Source organism: Scyliorhinus torazame, chromosome 3 (genome assembly GCF_047496885.1).
Source record: "Scyliorhinus torazame isolate Kashiwa2021f chromosome 3, sScyTor2.1, whole genome shotgun sequence".
Lineage (NCBI taxonomy): Eukaryota > Metazoa > Chordata > Chondrichthyes > Carcharhiniformes > Scyliorhinidae > Scyliorhinus > Scyliorhinus torazame.
In genome coordinates this window covers 141,100,168-141,112,530 of record NC_092709.1, presented here as the reverse complement: position 1 = coordinate 141,112,530, position 12,363 = coordinate 141,100,168, and the positions used below count along the sequence as shown (strand labels likewise).

The following is a 12,363-nucleotide window of genomic DNA, read 5'->3' as shown; positions in this document are numbered from 1 at the left end:
ACTCCTGAGCTTGTGGCAGAAGAATGGGCATCGACTGAATTAGCAGCTGAAGGCGGTTAGGCCCAAAATGCTTCCCAATGAATTCCTGCAACAATGTCCAGGAGCTGTGATGGTTGGCCTCTGAAAATCAAAACTACCTCTTGTCAGGTGCAATTTCAGCCACTGAGGGTTTTCACACTGGTGGCAGTTTTGCTGAGGTTTAATTAAATACTGCCTTTATGTTGAGGTCAGCTATTGCCACCCTTTCTCTGGCTATCAACTTGTGTCTGTGCCTGGATCAATGTTAGGATGAGCTCTGGAGGGGAGTTAATCAGGCCAAATCTGAACTGAGCATTGGTGAGCAGGCAACATGGGGCTGTGTACTATAAAAGGATGCCTTCCTTCTCAACAGCTTAAATTGTACGAGCCAGTTAAACAAGTTTCAGAAATAATTCAATATCTGTCAGCTAATGTTCAATAAAAGACAGCATTTGAACAATATCCTTATCCTTGAATTAACAAATAAAGCAGAGGTGGCATTTTTACCTTGTTTTTTGAGTGCCCCGACTGTCTATCCGTTGTTTTTTTGTGCTTGGAAGATAATGAGCAGGATGAAACATTTTTCTTGCTGCTAGAATCCTTGGTATCATTAGCACTCGTGTTGGATACTTGGCTGGAAGTACTACTTCCACTGTTGTGCCGTTTATGGGCTACCTTTGCTGGTTTCTGCACAGGAGATGGAAGTGGCAGTAGAAATGGGTTTTCCTTCTCAGAGGAAGACTTGGAAACTCTAAAGAGGAAGGATTAACAGATTTAAAAATATATATTTCTTTATTTTCCTCCTTTTTCACATTTTCTCCCAAATTTACACCCACCAACAATAAACAATAATCAGTAACAAATATGTCAATCCCCATATCAATAACAACGATCCCATCCTCCCACCAAACCCAAAACATTCGGCCACATGTTCTCAGAAACAAATGACAAAAAGGAATCAGGAATCACCCATAATCACCATTAACACCCATCGCCCCCCCTCCCCCCCAACCCTCCCACCCACCCCAACTAATGTTCGATGTTATCCAGTTCTTCAAAGTGCATAATGAATAATGCCCATGAATTGTAGAACCCTTCTATCCTTCCCCTCAGTTCAAACTTAACCTTCTCAAGAGTCAAGAATTCCAACAGATCCCCTGCCACGCCAGGGCACAGGGTGGAGAGGTTTCTCTCCAACCCATCAGGATCTGCCTTCGGGCGATCAACGAGGCGAAGGCTATGGTATCTGCCTCCGCACCAGTTTCCAACCCTGGCTGGTCCGACACCCCGAATGTGGCCTCCCGGGGGCCCGGGTCCAGTTTCATGTGCACCACTTTAGAAATTACCCTAAAAACCTCCTTGCAGTAATCCTCCAGCTTTGGACAGGACCAAAACATATCAACGTGATTAGCGCCACCCCCCCCCCCCCCCTTCCCGCCGGCAACATTCACATACATATCTTCTATTCGTTCAAAGAATCGGCTCATCCTTGCCCTCGTGAGGTGTGCTCTGTATCCCACCTTCAGCTGCATCAGCCCCAACCTCGCACACGAGGTGGAGGCATTCACTCTCCGGAGCACCTCAAACCAGAACCCCTCCTCCATATTCTCTCCCAACTCTTCCTCCCACTTTGCTTTGATCCCTTCCAGTGGTGCCCTCTCCTCTTCCAAAATAGCTCCGTAAACCGCTGACACTACCCCCTTCTCCAGTCCCCCCGTCGTCAGCACCTCCTCCAGTAATGTGGAGGCCGGCTCCTCCGGGAAGTTCTCTATCTCCCTTCTGGCAAAATCTCGAACCTGCATGTATCTAAACATTTCCCCCTGCTCCAGCCCATACTTCGCTTCCAGCTCCTTCAGCCCCCAAGAAACAAATCTTTCAGTGTCTTAATCCCCTTTTCCTCACATTTCCGAAAATTTCCATCCCTGGCTCAAATCTGTGGTTCTCCCGAATCGGCATTTCCCTTGACCCTGCCCCAACCCGAAATGTTGGCGAAACTGCCTCCAAATTCTCAGTGAAGCTATTATTACCGGACTCCCTGAGTACTTCCCCGGGGCTATCGGGAGCGGCGCTGTTGCTAGTGCTTTCAATCCCGACCCCCTGCACAAACTCTCCTCCATTCTGACCCACTGGGAATCAACCCCTCTGACCCAGCTCCGCACCTTCTCCACATTTGCCGCCCAGTAGTAATACATCAGGTTCGGAAGACGCAAACCCCCTGCCTGCCTTCCCCTCTGTAGTAGCACCTTTCTAACTCTGGCCACCTTCCTTCCCCATATGAACGACGTAACCCTTCCCTCAATCTCTCTGAAAAAAGCCTTTGGCAGGAAAATCAGCAGGCATTGAAAAATGAACAGAAATCGTGGCAACAGGTTCATTTTAACCGCCTGTGCCTGACCCGCCAATGACAGAGGGAGACCATCCCACCTTGCCAGATCAGCTTTCACTCTCCCCACCAATCTAGAAATGTTGGACCTGCGGAGCCCCCCCCCCCCCCACCCCCTACTCCCGGGCAACCTGCACCCCCAGGTACCTAAAGCGAGTCCCTGCCCTACGGAATGGCAGCCCCCCCACCCGGTCGAGACACCACAAAATACTCATTCTTGTCTAGATTCAGCTTGTACCCAGAGAAAGACCCAAACACTCAAAGCAGCTCCAATATTCCCCCTATCGACAGACTCGGTTCCGACACGTATAACAGTAAGTCATTGGCATATAAGGACACCATATGCTCTATCCCCCCTCGCACTATTCCTTTCCATACCCCCAAACTTCTTAATGCGATGGCCAACAACTCAATCGCTAGTGCAAACAGCAGGGGGGACATAGGGGACATCGGAAGGATTAACAGATTAACAAAGCAGAGCTAGCCTCTTGGCTCAAATTACTGGCAAATATGAATAAATTACAGTATGTTTTGATAACAGATTCAGAGGAGAAAGCACCCTCTATCAGCATTACAGTTACAGTATAGAACATCCACACTCAAATTTGAAATGGAAGGAAAAAGAGAAAAACAGAGAGAGACCTTCCATTAGAATCTCCCCCTCATACATAATGCAAAAGAGAATTTTGATGTTTTACTGATTCACCAAATTTAAATTTAGAAAATATATTGACCGTAAGGCTGTGAAAGATACTTAAACTGACAATAATTTTGTTTATGTTCAATTTGATACAAGTTAGTAACTGCCTTCATGAGAGATGTTAAAATATACTTGTGCAGCAAGATCCTACTGTTAAAAATTCCACTAAACATGCGCTTTAATATGTAGCCTGGTTCCCGGACACCAACCCTTTTAGTGCAAGGCTTGAGATGAGCGTTATCCACTATTCGAATTCTATTGAATGATACCTGATTTTAAAAATGCAAAGTTTGTTCATGTCTCAAACACTGACGATTTCTTTCTTCATTCTACACAGAAATGGCTTGCAGTTCATCAAGTTTGTGTGCTAAATATATTCAAAGCACACATGTAGGAAGAGGCACTTTCAGCTTTGGCTTGTGAGTCAGCAATATAGAGTACAACAGGTGTCCGATGAGAACTCAAATGTGTTGCATGGAAACTCTCCCTCTAGTTAATTTTAGAAAATGAGATATTGGATACACACCGCTTATGACTGGATTCCTTATGGCTTGAAGAGGACAACTTGTTTTCTTTATCCAGCCTTTGCTTTTTGCTTTCACTTGCTTCCATGTCAACCTGAAACAGAGAATTTTTTTAAACAAACACATTAATTTCCTGTTGCTCTCATGTCAATTTTCAAAATTACAAAAGCATTATAGAATGTTTTTTTCCTCTCAATAGTTATACAAGTGTAAAACCTGAAAGATCTCCAACTTAACACTCGAGCAGCCTAATAGTTTGAATGGTTCAGCACGTGACAACGTTCCAGCAAATTGCAAGCTTGGAACCCGAGAGCTTGGGCGAATTTGACCATCTCTCCATTACAGTGCGTGATTTTGGACCACATGATCAAGGCGGAATGTCTCTCCGAGAATGGAACATTACACCATCATGCTTCTCCTCTTTCCCTTCCCACACTCCACATGCCAATAAATACCATAAGTACCATAAATATCTCCAGACAAATCCAGAGTTCTAGACCAAAACTGGACTGAAACAACTGCAACAACAGAATGGCCATTCATTGGCCACTTAACGACCTCAACTAATGGGAGGGCAGAGGAGCCAATGAGGCCTTGTCGTCCTCATACCAAATCATGGCCAGGGCAGGAACGAGCAAGGTCATAGAATCCCTACAGTGCAGAAAGAGGCCATTGGGCCCATTGAGTCTGCACAGACGGTCTGAAAAAACACCCGACCTCGGCCCAAACTCCACATTATCACCCGAACCCCACTAGGGCCAATTTAGCAGAGCCAATCCACCTAACCTGCACATCTTTGGACTGTGGGATGAAACCAGAGCACCTGGACGAAATCCACGCTGACACAGGGAGAACGTGCAAATTCCACATAGACAGTTACCCGAGGTCGGAATTGAACCCGGGTCCCTGGCGCTGTGAGGCAGCAGTGCTAACCACTGTGCCAACGTGCTGCCCACAAGATGGCAGCGGGAGCCTTCTTGACTGAAATGTTTATCCTCTGCATGTTTATCCACTTGCAGAGGATAATACATTTTTGCCCAATATTTCTTTTGAGAGAGGGGGTGTTATGGAAAGGACCACTGCTTTCATTTCGACACTTCACTTTATAGCTCAATATCATCAGGAATTAATCAGGCGACTTCCGGTTGTGGCGATGTCCAGCTAAACCGCACGTTTCGGCGGCTCCAGCTCAAACGGACCTTCGGGCTCTTTTAAGAGCCCCAGCGGGGAATTTTTTCAGGACGAAACCCGGTGTGGGGTGAGACAACAGGGAGTCCCCCCCAACGAAAGAGAAAAATATTGGCGGCGGCGGCCAGATCGCAAAGAATCCTCGAGGATAGGGACAGGAGGAAAAAAGGAGCAAGATGGCGGCGGAGAAAGTCCAAGCGACATGGGGGCCAGACCAAGACGAATTTTTAACATGGTGTGTGGAGCTGCTTAAGAAGGAGGTGCTGACCCCGATGCTACAGGCAATTGAGGGGCTTAAGGAGGCACAAAAGACCCAGGAGACGGAGCTCCGCGTGGTGGAGCAGAAGGTGACGGACAACGAAGACGAGATCCTGGGCTTGGCAGTCAAAACGCAGACGCACGAGGCGCTCCACAAAAAGTGCATTGAAAGGATTGAAGCCCTAGAAAATAGAGCATGGAGAAAGAACCTGCGGATCCTGGGTCTCCCCGAGGGAGTGGAAGGAGCGGACTGTGGGGCTTACGTGAGCACGATGCTAAGCTCGCTAATGGGAGCTGAGGCCCCCTCGGGCCCCTTGGAAGTGGAAGGGGCTCATCGCTTTCCTGCGAGGAGACCAAAGGCGGGAGAACCACCTAGGGCGACGATCGTGCGATTTCATCGCTTCAATGACAGAGAAGTGGTTCTGAGATGGGCCAAAAAGGTACGAAGTAGTAGATGGGAGAATGCGGTGGTACGGGTGTACCAGGATTGGAGTGCGGAGGTGGCGAGATTTAATCGAGCCAAGGAGGTGCTACACAAGAAGGTGGTGAAGTTCGGGATGCTGCAGCCAGCGCGACTGTGGGTCACGTACCAGGAGAGACATCACTACTTTGAAATGGCGGAAGAAGCATGGACCTTTATTAAAAACGAGAAACTGGATCAGAACTGAGGGACTGATGTTAGAGGGGAAATGACAATGCTGATGAATATAGGGATGTAAATTGGGAAGGGGGGGACACTAAGAAATGTGGGCGCCGGTGGGGGGGAAAGAAGAGACACAGGCGGGGGATGGGGAATGGGAGCGGGGCGGTAGAGGGAGCTGCGCCACAAGGGGCGGGACAACTATAGAGAATATGGGGCCTACTGTCCTTGTTCCCGCGCCAGAAAGGTGATGGCGGGAAGATAGGCGCAATGTAGATGGGAGTTCCCCACACGGGGGGGGGGGGGGGGGGGGGGGGGGGGGGTGGGGTGTCAAGGAGTGAGCGGGAGAAGCCGGGGTCAGTTGAAGTCAGCTGACTTTCGGAAGTAATATGGGGGGAGCAATCATGCTAGATGGGGATCTAGCTGGGGGGGGGGGGGGGGGGGGGGGGGGAGGGGAAAGAGCTAACTGGGTTGCTGCTGCAGAAATCAAAGAGGAACTGGTTAAAGGAAGGGTGGTCGGGGCTGGAATGCGCCACCTGGGGAACGGGTGGGAGCGCGGAACCGGGACGTGGGACTGGCCTAGAGAGGGTGATGGCTAGTCGACACGGGAAGGGGGCAGGTAGCCCCCCAGTGCGGCTGATCACGTGGAACGTGAGAGGCCTAAATGGGCCGATTAAAAGGGCCCGAGTGTTCGCGCACTTGAAAGGACAGAGGGCAGACGTGGCTATGCTTCAGGAGACACACCTGAAGGTGGCGGACCAAGTTAGGTTAAGGAAAAGATGGGTGGGACAGGTGTTCCACTCAGTGCTGGATGCAAAGAACAGAGGGGTGGCCATACTGGTGGGGAAACGAGTATCATTCGAAGCTAGGAGCATTGTAGCAGATAGCGGAGGCAGATATGTGATGGTGAGTGGCAGACTGGAGGGAACGGAGGTCGTGTTGGTTAACGTATATGCCCCGAATTGGGATGATGCGGGATTCATGAAGCGGATGCTGGGACGTATCCCGGACCTGGAGGTAGGAAACCTGATAATGGGGGGAGACTTCAACACCGTGCTCAACCCAGGGTTAGATAGATCTAGATTTAGGACCGGAAGAAGGCCGGCAGCGGCCAAGGTGCTTAAGGGGTTTATGGACCAAATGGGGGGAGTGGATCCATGGCGATTTGTTAGGCCGAAGGCCAAAGAGTTCTCCTTCTTCTTCCATGTTCACAAGGTGTATTCCCGGATAGATTTCTTTGTTTTGGGAAGGTCGCTGATCTCGAGGGTGGAAGAAACTGAGTATTCAGCCATAGCTGTCTCAGATCATGCCCCAGATTGGGTGGACCTGGAACTAGGAGAGGAGAGGGAGCAGCGTGCACTCTGGCGATTAGATGTGGCATTGCTGGCGGATGAGGGAGTCTGTGGAAGGGTGCGGGGATGTATCGAGAGATACCTGGAGGCCAATGACGACGGGGAGGTCCAAGTGGGAGTAGTATGGGAAGCACTAAAGGCGGTGGTCAGAGGAGAGCTGATCTCCATCAGGGCCCACAAAGGGAAAATAGAGGCCAAGGAAAAGTAAAGATTACTGGGGGAGATTTTAACGGTAGATAAAGAATACGCGGAGGCCTCGGAGGAAGGACTATACAGGGAGAGATGACGACTCCAGACGGAGTTCGACCTTCTGACCACTAGGAGGGCGGAGGCGCAGTGGAGGAAGGCACAGGGGATGAGATATGAATATGGGGAAAAGGCGAGTCGCCTGTTGGCCCATCAGCTGCGAAAGAGGACAGCGATGAGGGAGATAGGGGGAATTAGAGATGAAAAGGGAGCTACGGTGCGGAGAGCAGGGAAGATAAACGAGGTGTTTAAGACCTTTTACGAAAGACTTTATAGGTCCCGACCCCCGGAGGGAAAAGAGGCGATGCGGCAGTTTTCGGACCAATTAAGGTTCCCGAGGGTGGAGGAGCAGGAGGTGGAAGGCCTGGGGGCACCAATTGGGGTGGACGAGGTTACCAAGGGGCTGGGGAACATGCAGGCAGGGAAGGCCCCGGGACCAGATGGGTTCCCGGTGGAATTTTATAGAAAATATGTGGACTTGCTGGCCCCGCTGTTGGTAAGGACTTTTAACGAGGCCAGAGAAGGGGGGACCCTACCCCCGACAATGTCGGAGGCAACGATATCGCTAATTTTGAAGCGGGATAAAGATCCGCTGCAGTGCGGGTCCTATAGGCCTATCTCACTGCTAAATGTGGACGCCAAGTTGCTAGCAAAGGTGCTGGCAACGAGGATAGAGGATTGTGTCCTGGGGGTGGTGCACGAAGACCAGACAGGATTCGTAAAGGGGAGACAACTAAATGTCAACGTGCGACGGCTATTAGGGGTGATAATGATGCCCCCAGTAGAGGGGGAGGCAGAGATAGTGGCGGCAATGGATGCAGAGAAGGCATTTGATAGGGTGGAGTGGGAGTATCTATGGGAGGTGCTGAGGAGGTTCGGGTTCGGGGACGGGTTTGTTAGCTGGGTCAAACTCCTCTATGGGGCCCCAACGGCAAGTGTGGTCACGGGTCGGCAAAGGTCGGAGTATTTTCGACTATACAGGGGAACAAGACAGGGATGCCCGCTGTCCCCATTACTGTTCGCGTTGGCAATTGAACCACTGGCCATAGCGCTGAGAGACTCCAGAAAATGGAGAGGGGTGATTAGAGGGGGAGAGGAACACCGAGTGTCACTCTACACGGATGACCTACTGCTGTATGTGGCGGACCCAGTGGGGGGGATGACAGAGGTCATGCAGATATTGAGGGAGTTCGGAGATTTCTCGGGATATAGGCGAACATGGGAAAGTGAATTTTTTGTGATACACCCTGGGGACCAGAGTAGAGGGATAGATGGCCTACCGCTAAGGAGAGTGGAAAGAAACTTTCGATACCTGGGGATTCAGATAGCCAGGAGCTGGGGAACCTTACACAGACTTAATCTGACACGACTGGTGGAACAAATGGAAGAGGATTTCAAAAGGTGGGACATGCAGCCGCTGTCACTGGCGGGCAGAGTGCAGGCAATTAAGATGATGGTCCTCCCGAGGTTCCTATTTGTGTTCCAGTGTCTCCCTATACTGATCACTAAGGCCGTTTTTTAAAAAAATAGACAGGAGCATCACGAGCTTCCTGTGGGCAGGGAAGGTCCCGAGGGTAAGGAGGGGGTTCTTACAACGTAGTAGAGACAGAGGGGGACTGGCGCTGCCGAATTTGGGCGACTACTACTGGGCCGCCAATGTGGCGATGATTCGTAAATGGATGACAGAGGGAGAGGGAGCGGCGTGGAAAAGACTAGAGATGAAGTCCTGTAAAGGGACGAGTCTAGAAGCGCTGGTGACGGCACCACTACCGCTCTCACCAAAAAAATTTACCACGAACCCAGTGGCGGCGGCAACATTAAGTATCTGGGGGCAATGGAGGCGACAGAGAGGTGTGTTGGGAGCCTTGGTGGGGTCCCCAATTAGGAACAACAATAGGTTTGCCCCAGGGAGGCTGGATGGAGGATTCCAGAGCTGGCACCAGTTGGGAATCAGGAGAGTGGGAGACCTATTTATAGACGGGACGTTTGCGAGCTTGGGAGCGTTGGAGGAAAAGTATAAGCTGCCCCGGGGAAATTTCTTTAGGTATATGCAGGTGAGGGCATTCACAAGACAACAGGTGAGGGAATTTCCGCTGCTCCCGACACAGGGGATCCAGGATAGAGTGCTTTTGGGGGTGTGGGTTGGGGAGGGCAAAGTGTCAGAGATATACCGGGAGATGAGAGAAGAGGGGGAGGAGCTGGTGGGCGAACTGAAAGGAAAATGGGAAGAGGAGCTCGGGGAGGAGATTGAGGAGGGTTTGTGGGCTGATGCCCTAAGCAGGGTAAATTCCTCTTCCTCGTGTGCCAGGCTTAGCCTGATCCAATTTAAGGTGCTGCATAGAGCACACATAACGGGAGCAAGGTTGAGCAGGTTCTTCGGAGTGGAGGACAAGTGTGGGAGGTGCGGCGGAAGCCCGGCAAACCACACACATATGTTTTGGTTATGCCCGGCACTGGACGGGTATTGGAGGGGAGTGACGGGAGTGATCTCATTGGGAGTGGTTTGCATTGGTGGTTCAGTGGTAGAATTCTTGCCTGCCACGCGGGAGGCCCAGGTTCGATTCCCGGCCAATGCATTACAGCTCTTCTGCATTCATCTGCTCAACAATTTTTGAGGGAACCGTGGTTTACCAAAGAAGTGGAATCTCTTGTTAAGAGGAAGAAGGAGGCCTATGTGAAGATGAGGTGTGAAGTTTCAGTTGGGGCGATGGGATAGTTACAAGGTAGCGAGGAAGGATCTAAAGAGAGAGCTAAGACGAGCAAGGAGGGGACATGAGAAGTATTTGGCAGGAAGGATCAAGGAAAACCCAAAAGCTTTCTATAGGTATGTCAGGAATAAGCGAATGACTAGGGAAAGAGTAGGACCAGTCAAGGACAGGGATGGGAAGTTGTGTGTGGAGTCTGAAGAGATAGGCGAGATACTAAATGAATATTTTTCGTCAGTATTCCCTCAGGAAAAAGATAATGTTGTGGAGGAGAATGCTGAGCCCCAGGCTAATAGAATAGATGGCATTGAGGTACGTAGGGAAGAGGTGTTGGCAATTCTGGACAGGCTTAAAATAGGTAAGTCCCCGGGAACTGATGGGATTTATCCTAGGATTCTCTGGGAGGCCAGGGAAGAGATTGCTGGACCTTTGGCTTTGATTTTTATGTCATCATTGGCTACAGGAATAGTGCCAGAGGACTGGAGGATAGCAAATGTGGTCCCTTTGTTCAAAAAGGGGAGCAGAGACAACCCCGGCAACTATAGACTGGTGAGCCTCACGTCTGTAGTGGGTAAAGTCTTGGAGGGGATTATAAGAGACAAGATTTATAATCATCTAGATAGGAATAATATGATCAGGGATAGTCAGCATGGTTTTGTGAAGGGTAGGTCATGCCTCACAAACCTCATCGAGTTCTTTGAGAAGTTGATTGAACAAGTAGACGAGGGTCGAGCAGTTGATGTGGTGTATATGGATTTCAGCAAAGCGTTTGATAAGGTTCCCCACGGTAGGCTATTGCAGAAAATACGGAGGCTGGGGATTGAGGGTGATTTAGAGATGTGGATCAGAAATTGGCTAGCTGAAAGAAGACAGAGGGTGGTGGTTGATGGGAAATGTTCAGAATGGAGTTCAGTCACAAGTGGAGTACCACAAGGATCTGTTCTGGGGCCGTTGCTGTTTGTCATTTTTATCAATGACCTAGAGGAAGGCGCAGAAGGGTGGGTGAGTAAATTTGCAGACGATACTAAAGTCGGTGGTGTTGTCGATACTGTGGAAGGATGTAGCAGGTTACAGAGGGATATAGATAAGCTGCAGAGCTGGGCTGAGAGGTGGCAAATGGAGTTTAATGTAGAGAAGTGTGAGGTGATTCACTTTGGAAGGAACAACAGGAATGCGGAATATTTGGCTAATGGTAAAGTTCTTGAAAGTGTGGATAAGCAGAGGGATCTAGGTGTCCATGTACATAGATCCCTGAAAGTTGCCACCCAGGTTGATAGGGTTGTGAAGAAGGCCTATGGAGTGTTGGCCTTTATTGGTAGAGGGATTGAGTTCCGGAGTCAGGAGGTCATGTTGCAGCTGTACAGAACTCTGGTATGGCCGCATTTGGAGTATTGCGTACAGTTCTGGTCACCGCATTATAGGAAGGACGTGGAGGCTTTGGAGCGGGTGCAGAGGAGATTTACCAGGATGTTGCCTGGTATGGAAGGAAAATCTTATGAGGAAAGGTTGATGGACTTGAGGTTGTTTTCGTTGGAGAGAAGAAGGTTAAGAGGAGACTTAATAGAGGCATACAAAATGATCAGGGGGTTGGATAGGGTGGACAGTGAGAGCCTTCTCCCGCGGATGGAAATGACTGGCACGAGGGGACATAGCTTTAAACTGAGGGGTAATAGATATAGGACAGAGGTCAGAGGTAGGTTCTTTACGCAAAGAGTAGTGAGGCCGTGGAATGCCCTACCTGCTACAGTAGTGAACTCGCCAACATTGAGGGCATTTAAAAGTTTATTGGATAAACATATGGATGATAATGGCATAGTGTAGGTTAGATGGTTTTTGTTTCGGTGCAACATCGTGGGCCGAAGGGCCTGTACTGCGCTGTATTGTTCTATGTTCTATGTCGAAGGTGGTGAAGGTCCGGGTCAAACCAGGCTGGGGGTTAGCTTTATTTGGAGTTGCGGATGAGCCGGGAGTGCAGGAGGCGAAAGAGGCCGATGTCGTGGCCTTTGCGTCCCTAGTAGCCCGGCGTAGGATTTTACTCATGTGGAAGGAAGCGAAACCCCCCGGACTGGAGGCCTGGATAAATGATATGGCGGGGTTCATAAAACTGGAGCAGATTAAGTTTGCGCTGAGGGGATCGGTTCAAGGGTTCACCAGGCGGTGGCAACCGTTCCTCGACTACCTAGCGGAACGTTAGAGGGAAGATAGATGACTAGCAGCAGCAACCCGGGGGGGGGGGGGGGGGGGAACGGGAGTTTCATTTTATGTTATTTGGTTAGTTTACCATGTTAGTTAGTTACTCAATGTTAGATTGCAGTTATCATGTTACTTGTATTTTAAAAACCTTTTTTT

The 12,363-nt window shown here is 49.9% G+C and overlaps 1 protein-coding gene and 1 non-coding gene across 3 annotated transcripts in view; one reads left to right on the top strand and one right to left on the bottom strand.

The window, feature by feature from the left end:
- The window catches only part of LOC140408708 (AF4/FMR2 family member 4-like), a 249,897-nt gene that overhangs the window by 25,576 nt on the left and 211,958 nt on the right, over positions 1-12,363 (bottom strand). For both annotated transcript variants that reach the window (XM_072496296.1, XM_072496295.1), the window contains exons 12-13: positions 3,628-3,719; positions 526-769 (exon numbers count right to left, since the gene is read on the bottom strand). In XM_072496296.1, the coding sequence (XP_072352397.1) occupies positions 526-769; positions 3,628-3,719 (336 nt within the window). The remainder of the gene's footprint in view (positions 1-525; positions 770-3,627; positions 3,720-12,363) is intronic.
- trnag-gcc (transfer RNA glycine (anticodon GCC)) lies at positions 9,815-9,885 on the top strand. Its single transcript has one exon. It is a non-coding gene; the product is annotated as a tRNA-Gly (tRNA).